Source organism: Staurois parvus, unplaced genomic scaffold, assembly GCF_062004578.1.
Source record: "Staurois parvus isolate SC_StPar_1 unplaced genomic scaffold, SC_StPar_1.0 ptg000607l, whole genome shotgun sequence".
NCBI lineage: Eukaryota > Metazoa > Chordata > Amphibia > Anura > Ranidae > Staurois > Staurois parvus.
The window spans coordinates 3,465,824-3,483,571 of record NW_028318403.1 but is presented as its reverse complement, the minus strand read 5'-3'; the positions used below and the strand labels follow the sequence as shown (position 1 = coordinate 3,483,571).

General features: G+C 44.3%; 1 protein-coding gene across 3 annotated transcripts in view; it reads left to right on the top strand.

Moving 5' to 3' along the window:
• The window catches only part of LOC149449712 (receptor-interacting serine/threonine-protein kinase 2-like), a 123,589-nt gene that overhangs the window by 49,157 nt on the left and 56,684 nt on the right, over positions 1-17,748 (top strand). For all 3 annotated transcript variants that reach the window (XR_016315376.1, XM_089692876.1, XM_089692875.1), the window contains exons 3-4: positions 761-914; positions 10,189-10,344. Coding sequence is in view for 2 of the 3 variants with exons in the window: in XM_089692876.1 (XP_089549002.1) it covers positions 761-914; positions 10,189-10,344 (310 nt within the window). In the remaining variant the exon portion in view is untranslated. The remainder of the gene's footprint in view (positions 1-760; positions 915-10,188; positions 10,345-17,748) is intronic.

Below are 17,748 nucleotides of genomic sequence, written 5' to 3'. Positions count from 1 at the left end.
ACATCTGTTCAAAGTGCTGAATTTTTAAGGCTAGTCTGGGAGTTCAGAAAAAAGTGGGCGGAGAGCTGAAGTTAGACCCTGCAGAGCTCAGTGAGGGCTCTGAGAGCTGATTGGAGGAAAGAGACACTCCCCCTCCACTTAGATCACAGGAACAGAGCTGAAGCCATCAAAACCCGCATTTTGCCGCATTTATGATTTTTTAGCTTTTTTTGACCAAAAAAAATTTTTATTTTTGGTCAAAAAATGTCCAAAAGCGCCGGTTTGCAGTGTTTTGTTATGTTTTTCAGCGGTTTTCAGTGTTAGAGCATTTTTGCAACTAAAACACTCTAGAAACCCACTAGTCCTGGGATTTTTTTCCACCCAAAAAACATTGATTTAAGTCTAGGTGTGCATGGACACATAGGATAACATGCTGAGGGGTTACTGACTATAGAAAAAAGTGTCAAAAGCCAAAAACAGCCGCTGTAAAAATGTCCAGTGTGCATGAGGACAAAGGCTACCCATCGGGGAGGAATAACAAACATGTTATACCTACCTGCTCTGTGTAATGATACTACACAGAACTGCCCCAAACTTCCCCTTCTGGGGTTCCCTGCTGGCGCTCCTGGCTATTCCACTTCTTAGCTCCTCTTCTCAGTGTGAACCTGCAGACGCACCCCCATAGGAAGCAGCTTGTGTGAATCAGTCTACATTCACTGTATCAGTGCACATTCACTAATATATACCATATGATCTTAAAAATACACTCTCTCCCTTTTAGGTCCCGACAAGCGGTCCTCAACCATATCGAGTATATCAGCAAGATAAAATCAGAACATGTGACACCAATAGTGGGGATTTATCGAACACCAAACACATTGGGTATTGTAACACAATGGATGCCAAATGGATCACTGCACTCTCTTATTTACCAGGTGGGTCATAGTCATTGGATGTACAATGAAAGAATGCTTCAGGATCTTTTCACACAGACTGTCAATTTTGATTTCAGGTGATACACAGAAATGAAACAAATCCTCCTACATAAGTTGTACCTGTTTATCTGCAGCCATCTGTCCCCTGCATCCATTCAAAGTGCAGAATGTTCACAGGATCTCTCAGCTCTGAAAATCAGGGGGCGGGGAGCTAAGTTACACTCAGTGAGAAGAGCTCTGGGAGCTGATTGGAAGGAACCAATCACACACCCTCTTCACACAGCTTGCAGGAACACAGCTGATGCTGTCAATCTGCTGGAGAACCCTCCCCTGTCACCATTGCTGACAGCAGAGGAATGAGGCAGCAGACAGAAATGACACTTAAGTTTCTGGATTGAGACAAGTACACATTATAGAGGGATATGCTGTGTTCACATTCCATGTCTGAGGTTTACAACTGCATTTAGCTGCCCACAGATGGATCAAAATTTGACTGGTTCAGCAGGAAGCTAGATTTTGATCCATGTGTGGCCCTATCTGTTTATAGAAGTCAGTTATTAGATCGGCTTCTGCTGAACAGGTTTGTTGCATAATAAATATAATAGTGCTTACGAGCTACTATGGTGAATAAATCATGTGCATACAGTATAAATCTTAGAAAATAATAAATTATAATTATTATAATTAATATAATTGTTGTGGTTTGCTGACACTGTTACACATACTCATATACCTGTGTGAATAAACTAGTGAAAATGCATTTGATATGTGTCGCGCTCCACTAAATAAATTAATTAAGTGAACTATAATATATAAAGCGCAATAGTGCTCAAATGATGATAATAATATTATCCGTATAATATGTGATCCAAGACCAAAATTCATAAATAAAAATATATATTTTAAAAGTGATAAAATAATATATATTATTATTATTATTATTATTATACAGTATTTATAAAGCGCCAATAGTTTGCTCAGCGCTGTACATTACAAAGGGGGACAGAACATGTGACAGAACAATACCAATACAATGCAAAACATGAGGGGATTATATATTTATAATATATAAATAATATATACGTTTTTAAAAGCGATTTTTTTTATTCTGATTATAATCACAGAGTGGACACAATATTGGATTGGAAAATTAAATTTTATTGGACACCATTTATTTTAAAACACTTTTTTATTCATCAATTCATATTTATTTATTCAACACTTTGATAATTTTAATATATATATATATATATATATATTATTTTTTCACTTTTAAAATATATATTTTTATTTATGAGGTTTGTTGCATAACTTTTGTTGATCAGCCGGCTGCAGCCGATCAGTGTATTCTGACAGTACAGAGTCCCAGGAGAATCCTTCCATCCACCTCTCATGGGTGGATGCAGGAACCTGTTTGTCTTAAGCTTAGTACACGCTATAAGAAAAACGATCGTCCAAGTTTCTACAAAGGTGTGTATCATGATGAGGCCAAGAATGATATCAACTTCTACTAAAATTCTGCAACAAAGACAAACTTAAGGAAAAGTAGCTATGATTATTGCAACAGAAAAAAGTATGATACTGTTCACTGTTTTTCTCTCTTTAACCCTTTTGCTGCCAGGGCTGTGTTTTGTAATTTTTTGCTCACATGTATAAAAAATTATTTCAGGCCTGAAGATTACACAAACTCCCTAAACATTATATATATTTTTGGAAAGCAGACACCCTAGAGAATAAAGTCCCATTTTTTTTTATGTCACGTGATATTAGGTTAGGATATCAGATTAAAGGTTTCAGTAAAAAACATCTACATTTCTGTAAAAAACACACTAAAGTGAATCTTAGGGCAAACAAACGCAATAAATTGCCCAACTTTTTGGTAAAATATAAAAGATGAGGTTGCACATAGTAAATAGATACTCAACATGCAAAACCTTAAATTTGTGTGCGCCTACAAAATGGCGATAAACTTCAGTACCTTGTATTTTCTATAGGTGACGCTTCAAAAGCCCCCTCTAGGACATCAGTTTAGTGTTACGGAGGATGTCTTGTGCTAGAATTATTGCCCTCTAGCGTGCACGGCGATATGTAACATGGGTATCTCAATTGTCGTTTTCACGTGTGCATTTATGTTCGTACGTGTGTATATGTGGGGGTGGGGCTCAATTTTTTTCAGGGGGATGTTATATGCTTGGGTGTAACTTTATTTTTTTGCAATAAAAACATTTTTTTACTTAACCTTCTTTTTTCATCCCTATGTCTTCTATGAGATGATTTTTAGGTGACAGGTTCTCTTTCTTTTAGACCCTGCATGTCTCCTTTGGTCTCCACTAGATGTGTTGCAATGCCGCGTTTTAGCGCATTTTGCCTCGTTTTAATGTGTTTGTCAGCGTTAGAGTGTTTTTACAGCTAAAAACTCTTCTAGAAACCCACTAATTCTGTTTTTTTTGTAAAATAAAAGTCCAAAAAGGCCGGTTTGCTGCGTTTTACCGCGTTTTTCAGCGTTAGAGCATTTGTACAGCTAAAAAACTCCTCTTGAAAACCACTAGTTTTGTGTTTTTCTTCCAGCCAAAAAACGCCCCTGCCAAAAAATGCTGATTACAGCCTATGTGTGTATGGACACATAGGATAACATGCTGGGGAGATTACTAGCTGTAGAAAAAATACACCAAAAGCTAAAAACAGCAGCTGTAAAAACATCCAGTGTGCATGAGAACTTAAACTGATTTCAAATGCAAGCTAAATCCACTTGTTTTTTGTTCTTTCTATATAAATACAACACAGTACAACTTAATATCTATACAGTGGATGTAATTCTCAATATCTGTTCTTTCAAAAAATTCTACACCATTTATAAACAAAAATCACAGAACATTTTGTCTTGTGACGCTGCATGTACATTTGTTCTATGCAAATAGGGGCAAAAACAAAAGCTACTAGGCTATTTTCTTACCAGGGTGAATGCTTTTTGTTTATATACAAGAGAAAAACAGGGCAATACCACATTATGGCCACTAAATGGTGATTACAATCATAGTAAATAAGTATTTCCTGTGATCATCATCTCCATCTAGTGGCTATAATGTGGTATTTTCCTAATGTACTCTATTCTGCATGAATGAATAACATTTGACCTGGAGAGAAAATAGCCCAAAAACATTAAAGGATACGTTCACCTTTTAGACAAAAATGATAAATGCACATTTTTTTGCAGGTAAAAAAAATGTGCATTTATTATTTTTGTCTGTAGGAGCCTGGAAAGCATTGCACCAGTGATCAGTAGATCGCTGATGCCATGCAGGTCTCCTGCAGATCTGTCAGAATATCTGCTTGTCGTACGGGATGTATGATCAAGCAGATATACTGACAGGAAAAATCAATGAACTACCACGGTGTTTCATGGTAGTTCATTGAAAACTACAAGCTGACAGCTGCTAAGGCTGTCTAGACTTACAGTTCATTCATTCATTCACGGAAGTTGCTTTCAAATTTGACAGATAGTACGGGGAGACTTCTACCCGCATTATCTGTCAGAGGGAGGGGAGCCGGGCAGTGGCTTCGGCTATGGGAACATGTTACATGTTCCACCCTAAAAATGTGACATGTTCGTGAACTTAACCTTTAACTCTTGATGCACAAAGCTTCACAGGAGGAAAAGCTCTGACAATTTTTATAAATACATCTCTAAGTAACCAAGTGAGGGAAAAACAACAAAGTGATTTACTTCCCCCAATATAATTATCATAGATGTTTTGGCTAAAGCTTGTATGTCATTAGAATTACAATAAAATATGTCCTTTCTGCTTTTTTTTTTTCTACTAGTAATGGCGGCAATCAGCAACTTTTAGCGGGACTGCAACGGACATTCTGACACTGGGGGGAACTAACTTGGTGTCACTGACACTCCAGTGACACCAATACAGTGATCAGTGCTAAAAAAAAGCATTGACACTGTACTAATGACACTGAGCAGGAAGGGGTTAACATGTGAGGGGCGATCATATGGTTAACTGTGTGCTAGCAGTGTTTTACTAGTAGGCGGGGGTGTGTTCTTCACTGTAAGCACACTGATCAGGATGGCTGCAGTGTGCTCGAACTGACAGGGAGGGAGATTGTTTGTAAACAAAACAATCTTCCTCCTCGGGGATGCTTGGTAATCTTGGCGCCAGTGGGTAATAACCGGCTGGGACCCAGTGATTGACATCCACAGCCGCAAATGGCGGCGCGGGTAGGGCGTGCGCGCCCCCTAACCAGAGATGCAGAATGACGTATATATACGTGATCCTGTGCACAGGTGCTGCCCTGTAGCAGTATATCTGCTATAGGGCAGCCCTCAATCGGTTAAGGACATAAATGTACTTGAAAGGAAGAAGAAATTCACCTTTAGCTCAGTACTCACGTACTGTAAATGTCATAAAAGTCCAGGCCCTAACTGTCAAATATATGAGAACAAAATAACAGTAATGATGTCATGCTTGCCTCAACTTTCATAATAAACACAATAAGAACTAGCTCTAACCTCATCAGAATGTGAATACTACTGTACATACTTCCTTAATCATAGGAAAATCCCTAAACCTTTTTATATCAGGTATGACAAAACTTTCAGACAAATATGTTTTTTTGACTGTAGCTAGAATGCAAGTGGTTAAGGTAAACTCACAAGTCTATTGTGGTTACTGTTCATCAGGTAGTAGTAAAGTTCTATGCCCAAGTACATCATAATGTATTTGATGCCCTTTATAGAAAAAAAAATACATGTATAACTGCATTGTTGGTGTCAGGAGCATGCCAAGGTCAAAGAGGTTGTAAAGGCTAAGGCCTCATGTAGACTGGATGTTTTTGAAGTTGCTCTTAGGGGTGTCTGGCGGGTTTTTTTTTCTGCCTCTAAACACCCCTGCAAGTTAACCTATGTGTCCATGCACACATAGGCGTTTAGTGGAGCTTAGAGGCAGAAAGAAAAAAACTACTGCCGGCATGTCCAGGAGCAGCAGCGTTTTGGCAGAAAAAGCACTTGATGCATGTAAATGCACCAAAGCTCTAAGCGCGTTTAACACTTGAGAATTTTTTCATATCAATGGCCAATGATATGCCCAAGCACTTGATGCATCTGAACGCACCTAAATGCTTTACATTTCAAGCGTTTTTTCTGCCAAAACACTGCTGCCGGGAGGAAAGGCTTCTAGGAGAGATATCAAAAAGTGTGCATGAGGCCTTAAAGGTTTTTTACCTTAATGGCAAGAATTTATTAAGGTAAAAACTTAAGTGTAGCTCCCCCCTAAATGCCTACCTGATCCCAATCGCCCGCTGTGCCCAGAAGAAGCGCTGCTGCTCTCTTTCTCCCTCCTCACTGGACACAGTGAGAGCAGCAGGAGCCATTGGTTCCTGCTGCTGTCAATCATTTGCCAAAGGATTAGGGGGGTGGGGCCAAGCCATTTGCTAGGGGGAGGACTCAGAAGGCAGGAGCAGCCAGGAGTGCAGGCAGGGGACCCCAGAATAGGAGAATTAGGGCTGCTCTGTGCAAAACGTTTGCAAAGAACAAGTATAACTTTGTTATAAAAAAAAAAAGATCTTTTACAATCACTTTTGATAGAAATTCTGTATATAGCCCTACAGAACAGACACATGCACATGTGTTTATCCACATGTGTTAATCTGCTGCTCCCTGCTAACAGGAAACAGGAACTTTATTATAGAGAAAAGACATACTGTAGAGTTTAATCATAGATGCAGCTACAAACTTATAAACATCAATGACCCAGTGCCACTGGAAGCCATGCATGCCCATGCCATCACACTGCCTCCACCATGTTTTACAGATGACATTGTTTTCTTTGGATCATGAGCTGTTCCAAGCCTTCTCCACTTTTTTTTCTTCCCGTCATTCTGGTACAGATTAATCTTAGTTTCATCCATCTAAAAAAGCCAGACCAGTTCTGTAAAAGCATTCTTTGGATGTTTTTTGGCAAAGTCTAATCTATTCTTCAGGCTTATGAATGATTTGCACCCTGTGGTATTTGCTCTCGTGAAGTCTTCTCTTGATTGTAGACTTTGACAATGATACGCCCACCTCCTGGAGAGTGTCCTTCACTTGACTGGATGTTGTGAATGGGTTTTTCTTTACCATAGAGAGGATCCTCCAGCACTGTTTTCAGCCGTGGACGTCCATGCCTTTTTATGTTGCTGAGCTCACCAGTGCATTCTTCTTTCCTTAGATTGTACCAAAGTGTTGATTTGGCCACTCCCAATGTTGCTGCTATCTCTCTGATGGATTTGTTTTAATTTTGAAGCCTTACAATGCCCTGTTTCACTTGCATGGATAGCTCCTTTGACCGCATAATGTAGGTTCACAGCAATAGGTTCCAAATGCAAAAACTTAGAAACCAACTCCAGACCTTTTACCTGTATAATTGATGAAGAAATAACAAAGGAGTAGCCCACACTTGGTCATGAAACAGCTTTTGACTCAATTGTCCAATTACTTTTGGTCCCTTGAAAAAGGGCTGGTGGCTACTCTTAAGAGTAGTCATTCCTAAACCCTTCCTTTAATTTGGATGTACATACCCTCAAATTAAACCTGAGAGTGTGCACTTTCAGCCCATATCCATTATATAATTATAGCATGAATATGTTTTGGTAAATACCTGAAAAAACTAAAATTGTGCCTGTGTCCAAATATATATGGACCTAACAATATATTCAGCTCCATTGTCTGTGTTCAATACAAATGGCATTTTGCCAGATTTGTTGCTTACTTTAGCCAAATACTGTTCAAGTTTCTCTGGTACTTCACTTTTGTTGTGTAACAGATAAAGTGTGGTATACCTGGAGTAATCATCTATAAATGTAAGAAAATACCTCTTCTTCTTTCCTGGAGTCAAGTTTTTCTTTGGACCAAAAAGATCTGAATGAATTAAGTAAAGAGGTTTCCTGGTACTGCTCTTGGAAAAGCTTTACTTGTCATTTTTCCTTTTATACAGCTGGTGTATTTCATTGTTTGATCACATGCACTCATTTTTGTTCCACTTGCAAAGTCATTCTCAGTGAATTTCTTTATTACGTCAGGACTTCTGTGCCCACGTTGTCTGTGTCATGTGTGAATGCAGTTTGAATGAATGTTTTAACTGAAGCCTGGATGAAGGGAGAGTTCCTTTGACATGTTGGTTTTCTTTTAGTTCAATACCAATAAATGAATTTGGACTCTTTTGTCTTTTGGTCTGCGTCTCCTTCCATGTATGCATGTGTTCTCTGGTAACCACTGAGGGTAGCCTTGTGTGCTGTAAGCAGCCTAACCTGAGTCACTGGGCTCTTCAAATGTTTTCACCCTCTCACTACTTTGTATAAACTCTCTTGGATGCCTTTTTTAATTGGAGTCTACATATCTCTCTTGTTAGGGCTTTCTACTAACATAGCAGTGGTATCAAACTACATTTTAAGAGGACATCACTGAAGAGTAATTCTGTTTGTTGGGTGTGTGCAGCATGGTGGCAGGCAGGAAACACACAGAGTCCCCATTTGCCAAAGAGGATGTATTGTAAAAGTACAACCAGGCTTGGCGGGGAGGCTTGCCCAACCGGGAACACTCACAACAGTACATAATAGACAGTGGTATGTTGACTCAGTATTGCCAATAGTGTCTGCCATGAGGAGTGGAGTGCAACCTGGCCTGTCCAACCCAAAGGAGAAGCTTTCTGAGACGGTAGACATAGTCCGGGCTCTCCCCACTCCACCAGAAACTTTCCCTATTGCTAGTGCTGTCCCTGACAGATGGGGAACCTGTCCCTACACTAGCCACTCGCATAAAGCATGCCACAACCTGGGGTCAGAGTGATAAATAGACTCTGCTTGACCCAAGATGTCTGCCAGGGTCACATGAGACCACAGCACCCAACCGGATCACTGTCCCGTGTGACCAAGGAAGTCATAGAGAAACCCAGTTTCCCCGCACTTCCACTCCCCTCTGCATAGCCTCTGCAGTCCAGCGCCACCTGCAGTGGAGAACACAGACGACACCTGTCCATATGCTGGGTTTTCTGATTAGTTTTGGACCACTCTTTTATAGTTCTTCTTACAACTGAATAACATGGAAAACATAGTAGACATGCTTTATTTTAAGTGCATGTAAACTTTAACAATGAACTTCTTTTGTTTGCTCCCTAATGGACTGTTAAAAATACCATTGAACCTATGTGACCCCTATTGATCCATTTGATCTGTGACACAGGGTTCTTTGTCCTAGCTGTTAATTTTTAATTCTATGTAGAATCCAGAAATAAACACTTTTCAGATATATACCATTTAAAGTGTTTTGGTATACCTGTTCAATAAGTGCAAAATAAAAGAGACGTACCTGTTAATCCTGCCGTTGTTGAACACGCCTGCACACGCACACTTTTTATAGCCATGAGATGTGGAAGAAGTGTTCTGTAGTCCATACACACTTCCTGTCCTAGGGTGACAACACTGCTTCTCCCAAAATAAATTAAAAATCATAAATATATACCAAGAAATATAAAATATAAATAAAATAAAAAATACAAAAATTCCCCAAATCCAAAATGTCCAATAATAAATCCAAAGATAAATCCCAAAATAAGTCCAAAAACAATGTCCAAAATTCCAATCTTTTTCCTCCAAATACGAAAGTTGACCTCTATTTCATCCAAAAACGTACCTCAAAAAAAAAAAAATATAAATAATCTAGTACAATTCAATTAATTAAAAGAAATTGAATTGCACTAGATTATTTATATTTATTTTTTGAAGGTACGTTTTTGGATGTAATAGAGGTCAGCTTTCGTATTTGGAGGAAAAAGACTGGAATTTTGGACACTGTTTTTGGACTTATTTTGGGATTTATCTTTGGATTTATTATTGGACATTTTGGATTTGGGGAATTTTTTTATTTTATTTATATTTTATATTTCTTGGTATATATTTATGATTTTTAATTTATTTGGGGAATTTATTATATCACAAAAAGGTTTTATATATATTTTACTACACTTTCTAGGGTGGAAGGTATTAACTTTTTGAGGGTAGAAAAAGGAGGGTACACATTTAATTAACACTGCTTCTCCGTTAATACAGTATGGTGAGAAAGCATTGTTACCCTAGAATAGAAAGTGAGCTACTGATAGAATCATCAGGTAAAAAAATATAGGAAAGAAAACAGAAAAGAAAACAAATGCAGCCAGAACATATAAGTATTGATAAACTGAAAATTCTCACAATTTTGGGGGTTAAGAAATGTTTCTGTTTTGTCTGGTTACAGCGTGATTTATATCCTGTGCTTCCGCTGAGTCTATGTATTAGGATCCTGAGGGATGTTGCTGAAGGTTTGACTTTCTTACACAATCTTCACCCTCCTATAGTGCACCAGCGTCTGAAGCCCTGCAATATACTTTTGGATGCCCAGTACAATGTAAAGGTAAGTCAGTTGGATTAGAAATTTCTGTTAAAAGATTCAAGGACACTAATAAAGATGTTAGGAGGTGTTTTAAAGTCTTTTTCCAGCACATTTATCTCTATTGAAATTGCAAATCAATGTTCTCTAGGTTTATACTAGACCAGTGATGGCGAACCTTTTTGAGCCCGAGTGCCCAAACTGCAACCCAAAACCAACTTATTTCTTTCAAAGTGCCAACACTGCAATGAAACCTGAATATCGAGCTTTTGGTTTAGAAAAAACAACTCGTACAGTAGTGCAAACTAATTAACAGTACAGGGATGACCAAAGACTGCGGACACAGTACAGGGATGACCAGAGACTGCGGACAGTACAGGGATGACCAGAGACTGCGGACACAGTACAGGGATGCCCAGAGACTGCGGACACAGTACAGGGATGACCAGAGACTGCGGACAGTACAGGGATGACCAGAGACTGCGGACAGTACAGGGATGACCAGAGACTGCGGACACAGTACAGGGATGACCAGAGACTGCGGACAGTACAGGGATGACCAGAGACTGCGGACACAGTACAGGGATGCCCAGAGACTGCGGACACAGTACAGGGATGACCAGAGACTGCGGACACAGTACAGGAGATGACCAGAGACTGCGGACAGTACAGGGATGACCAGAGACTGCGGACAGTACAGGGATGACCAGAGACTGCGGACACAGTACAGGGATGACCAGAGACTGCAGACACAGTACAGGGATGACCAGAGACTGCGGACAGTACAGGGATGACCAGAGACTGCGGACACAGTACAGGGATGACCAGAGACTGCGGACACAGTACAGGAGATGACCAGAGACTGCGGACACAGTACAGGAGATGACCAGAGACTGCGGACACAGTACAGGAGATGACCAGAGACTGCGGACACAGTACAGGAGATGACCAGAGACTGCGAACAGTACAGGAGATGACCAGAGACTGCGGACAGTACAGGGATGACCAGAGACTGCGGACAGTACAGGGATGACCAGAGACTGCGGACACAGTACAGGGATGACCAGAGACTGCAGACACAGTACAGGGATGACCAGAGACTGCAGACACAGTACAGGGATGACCAGAGACTGCAGACACAGTACAGGGATGACCAGAGACTGCGGACAGTACAGGGATGACCAGAGACTGCGGACACAGTACAGGGATGACCAGAGACTGCGGACACAGTACAGGAGATGACCAGAGACTGCGGACAGTACAGGGATGACCAGAGACTGCGGACACAGTACAGGAGATGACCAGAGACTGCGCACACAGTACAGGGATGACCAGAGACTGCGGACACAGTACAGGGATGACCAGAGACTGCGGACACAGTACAGGGATGACCAGAGACTGCGGACAGTACAGGAGATGACCAGAGACTGCGGACACAGTACAGGAGATGACCAGAGACTGCGGACACAGTACAGGAGATGACCAGAGACTGCGGACACAGTACAGGAGATGACCAGAGACTGCGGACACAGTACAGGAGATGACCAGAGACTGCGAACAGTACAGGAGATGACCAGAGACTGCGGACAGTACAGGGATGACCAGAGACTGCGGACAGTACAGGGATGACCAGAGACTGCGGACACAGTACTGGGATGACCAGAGACTGCGGACACAGTACAGGAGATGACCAGAGACTGCGGACACAGTACAGGGATGACCAGAGGCTGCGGACACAGTACAGGGATGACCAGAGACTGCGGACAGTACAGGAGATGACCAGAGACTGCGGACAGTACAGGAGATGACCAGAGACTGCGGACACAGTACAGGAGATGACCAGAGACTGCGGACACAGTACAGGAGATGACCAGAGACTGCGAACAGTACAGAAGATGACCAGAGACTGCGGACAGTACAGGAGATGACCAGAGACTGCAGACAGTACAGGGATGACCAGAGACTGCGGACACAGTACAGGGATGACCAGAGACTGCGGACAGTACAGGGATGACCAGAGACTGCGGACACAGTACAGGAGATGACCAGAGACTGCGGACAGTACAGGAGATGACCAGAGACTGCGGACAGTACAGGAGATGACCAGAGACTGCGGACACAGTACAGGAGATGACCAGAGACTTCGGACACAGTACAGGAGATGACCAGAGACTGCGAACAGTACAGAAGATGACCAGAGACTGCGGACAGTACAGGAGATGACCAGAGACTGCGGACAGTACAGGGATGACCAGAGACTGCGGACACAGTACAGGGATGACCAGAGACTGCGGACAGTACAGGGATGACCAGAGACTGCGGACACAGTACAGGAGATGACCAGAGACTGCGGACACAGTACAGGGATGACCAGTGACTGCGGACAGTACAGGGATGACCAGAGACTGCGGACAGTACAGAAGATGACCAGAGACTGCGGACAGTACAGGAGGTGACCAGAGACTGCGAACAGTACAGGGATGACCAGAGACTGCGGACACAGTACAGGGATGACCAGAGACTGCGGACAGTACAGGGATGACCAGAGACTGCGGACACAGTACAGGAGATGACCAGAGACTGCGGACAGTACAGGAGATGACCAGAGACTGCGGACAGTACAGGAGATGACCAGAGACTGCGGACACAGTACAGGAGATGACCAGAGACTGCGGACACAGTACAGGAGATGACCAGAGACTGCGAACAGTACAGAAGATGACCAGAGACTGCGGACAGTACAGGAGATGACCAGAGACTGCGGACAGTACAGGGATGACCAGAGACTGCGGACACAGTACAGGGATGACCAGAGACTGCGGACAGTACAGGGATGACCAGAGACTGCGGACACAGTACAGGAGATGACCAGAGACTGCGGACACAGTACAGGGATGACCAGTGACTGCGGACAGTACAGGGATGACCAGAGACTGCGGAAAGTACAGGAGATGACCAGAGACTGCGGACAGTACAGGGATGACCAGAGACTGCGGACATAGTACAGGGATGACCAGTGACTGCGGACAGTACAGGGATGACCAGAGACTGCGGACAGTACAGGGATGACCAGTGACTGCGGACAGTACAGGGATGACCAGAGACTGCGGAAAGTACAGGAGATGACCAGAGACTGCGAACAGTACAGGGATGACCAGAGACTGCGGACACAGTACAGGGATGACCAGAGACTGCGGACAGTACAGGGATGACCAGAGACTGCGGACACAGTACAGGAGATGACCAGAGACTGCGGACAGTACAGGAGATGACCAGAGACTGCGGACAGTACAGGAGATGACCAGAGACTGCGGACACAGTACAGGAGATGACCAGAGACTGCGGACACAGTACAGGAGATGACCAGAGACTGCGAACAGTACAGAAGATGACCAGAGACTGCGGACAGTACAGGAGATGACCAGAGACTGCGGACAGTACAGGGATGACCAGAGACTGCGGACACAGTACAGGGATGACCAGAGACTGCGGACAGTACAGGGATGACCAGAGACTGCGGACACAGTACAGGAGATGACCAGAGACTGCGGACACAGTACAGGGATGACCAGTGACTGCGGACAGTACAGGGATGACCAGAGACTGCGGAAAGTACAGGAGATGACCAGAGACTGCGGACAGTACAGGGATGACCAGAGACTGCGGACATAGTACAGGGATGACCAGTGACTGCGGACAGTACAGGGATGACCAGAGACTGCGGACAGTACAGGGATGACCAGAGACTGCGGACACAGTACAGGGATGACCAGAGACTGCGGACACAGTACAGGGATGACCAGAGACTGCGGACACAGTACAGGAGATGACCAGAGACTGCGGACACAGTACAGGGATGACCAGAGACTGCGGACACAGTACAGGAGATGACCAGAGACTGCGGACAGTACAGGGATGACCAGAGACTGCGGACACAGTACAGGGATGACCAGAGACTGCGGACAGCACAGGAATGACCAGAGACTGCGGACAGCACAGGGATGACCAGAGACTGCGGACAGCACAGGGATGACCAGAGACTGCGGACAGTACAGAGATGACCAGAGACTGCGGACATAGTACAGGGATGACCAGAGACTGCGGACAGCACAGGGATGACCAGAGACTGCGGACAGTACAGAGATGACTGCTGACCTTTGGGGAGGTGGGGAGCGGGTACCTGAATTTGACAGGTACCCGCTCTTACTTCCGCAGAGTTTTTTTTTTTTATCTTACCTGTTCCTTTATCCAGCTGCGCGTTGTCTTCCCGGCTTCTGTAGTCTTCCCGGCTTCTGTAGTGTGGGCGCTCGTCGGACAGCCGGATGCCCAGTGCGCATGCGCGAGAAGCGCTGCGCTTTGTGATTGGTCCGGCGGCTTCTGGGATCTGTCATGTGTCCCAGGTACCGCCTTACCATTCACAAAGAGCACTGCTTCTTGTGCATGCGCACTTGGGACCCGGCTGTCACGCACACTACAGCCGGGAAGACAGCGCGCCGCTGGATTCTCCTGGCGTGCCCACAGATAAGGCTTGGCGTGCCGGCTGTGGCACGCGTGCCACGGGTTCGCCATCACTGTACTAGACATATGCAACATACTGGGTATAGTAATAGTATTAGAATGGTAAAAAGCTTGAGATTGGTTGTCCTGTTTCTCATACCCTATGTTTTTGCTAAAACAGCACTGAAGTTGGTACATCTCAGTACTAACAAGCATTCATTGAAGGTTAGCCTAAAACTGTCCATACAGAGGTGGACTGGGCAGCCTAAGATTTCCACTTCTTAACCAGGCAATCTGATATGATTTGGTGATCCACAGTGATCTCCACATCTGGACACCAATGGAAAATGTTAAGAAAGCCAAATACACCCTTTTATGTAACCCTAAGACCTCGTTCATAGCATACGTGCATAAAAACTTATGGGGAAAACGCGCAGATTTCACTTGCAGAGACACGACATCAGTTTTCATGCATCCCCTCATCACAGTCAGCCATTCTGCCCCTCCTCATCACAGTCTGCCATTCTCTCCCTCTCAACACAGTCAGCTATTCTGCCCTTCCTCATACAGTCTGCCATTCTGTCCCCCTCATCACAGTCTGCCATTCTCTGCCCCTCATCACAGTCTGCCATTCTGCCCCTCCTCATACAGTCTGCCATTCTGTCCCCCTCATACAGTACTCCATTCTGTCCCCCTCATCACAGTCAGCCATTCTGTCCCCCTCATCACAGTCTGCCATTCTCTGCCCCTCATCACAGTCTGCCATTCTCTGCCCCTCCTCATACAGTCTGCCATTCTGTCCCCCTCATACAGTCCGTCATTCTGTTCCCCTCATACAGTCTGCCATTCTGTCCCCCTTATCACAATCCGTCATTCTGTCCCCTTCATACAGTCCACCATTCTGTCCCCTTCATACAGTCCACCATTCTGTCCCCTTCATACAGTCCACCATTCTGTCCCCCTCATCACAATCCGCCACTCTTTCCCCCTCATCACAATCCGTCATTCTGTCCCCTTCATACAGATCACCATTCTGTCCCCCTCATACAGTCCGCCACTCTGTCCCCCTCATCACAGTCTGCCATTCTGTCCCCCTCATCACAATCCGTCATTCTGTCCCCCTCATACAGTCCACCATTCTGTCCCACTCATACAGTCCACCATTCTGTCCCCCTCATACAGTCTGCCACTCTGTCCCCCTCATCACAGTCTGCCATTCTGTCCCCCTCATCACAATCCGCCATTCTGTCCCCCTCATCACAATCCGCCATTCTGTCCCCCTCATCACAGTCCACCATTCTGTCCCCCTTATCACAGCCTGCCATTCTGTCCACCACATACAGTCTGCCATTCTGTCCCCCTCATCACAATCCGCCTTTCTGTCCCCCTCATCACAATCTGCCCTTCTGTCCCCCTCATCACAATCCGCCGTTCTATCCCCCTCATACAGTCCGCCATTCTGTCCCCCTCATACAGTTCGCCATTCTGTCCCCCTCATACAGTTCGCCACTCTGTCCCTCTCATTATAATGCGCCATTCTGTCCCCCTCATCACAATCCACCATTCTGTCCCCCTCATCACAATCCGCCATTCTGTCCTCCTCATCACAGTCGACCATTCTTCCCCCCTGATATCATCCACCATGCTGCCCCCCCTTATATAGTCCACCACTCTGTCCCCCTCATCACAATCCGCCATTCTGTCCCCCTCATCACAATCCACCATTCTGCCCCCTCATCACAATCTGCCTTTCTGTCCCCCTCATCTCAATCCGCCATTCTGTCCCCCTCATCACAATCCGCCATTTTGTCCCCCTAATCACAATTCGCCATTCTGTCCTCCTCATCACAATCCACTATTCTGCCCCCCTGATATCATCCACCATGCTGCCCCCCCTTATACAGTCCACCACTCTGTCCCTCTCATCACAATCCACCATTCTGCCCCCTTCATCACAATCCACCATTCTGCCCCCTCATCACAATCCGCCATTCTGCCCCCTCATCACAATCCTCCATTCTGCCCCCTTCATCACAATCCACCATTCTGCCCCCTCATCACAATCTCTCATTCTGTCTCCCTCATCACATTCTGCCCTTCTGTCTCTCTCATTACAGTTCACCATTCAGTTCCCCACATCTCTGCCCACCACCTGTCTCCCCCGTCATTCAGTTCCCCGCCATCAGTGCCTATTCCAGCATCACAAACCTACCACAGCAGCAGCGTAATCTAGTCATCATCCAATCATGTGCAATTAAAAATGCATTTTTTTTATTTTCCTTGCACCTGATTGCGTATTCTTTACAAACTGAAGCTTCAATACATTCATTAAGCTCTGGGAAAAATGCGTGCAACTGCACATGCAAAGTACACAGTCTATGGCCTGGTTCTTAAAGGCTTCATCTTAAATAGGAGCAGCAAGATTTGACAAAGCATTTGCAGAGCTTTCGGCAAGCTTTGCTGAAGCTTTTAACCGCTTGCCTACAGGGCACTTATACCCCCTTCCTGCCCAGGCCAATTTCCAGCTCTCAGTGCTGTCACACTTTGAATAACAATTGTGCGGTCATGCAACACTGTACCCATATGAAATTTTTAGCATTTTTTTGTGACAGATAGAGCTTTCTTTTGGTGGCATTTAATCACCTCTAGGTTTTTTATTTTTTCTTAAACAAACCAAAAACTGCTGAAATTGTTTTTTTAAAAAAACGTTTTTTCTTAGTTTTTGTTATAAAATTTTGTAAATGATTTTTCTCCTTCACTGATGTGCGCTAATGAGGCTGCGCTGATGGGCACTGATTGGCTGCACTGATGGACACTGATAGGTGGCACTGATGGGCACTGATGAGGAGGCACTGGTAGGTGGCACTGATGGGCATTGACAGGCATCACTGTGGGCACTGAAAAGCAGCACTGATATATGGCACTGATAGG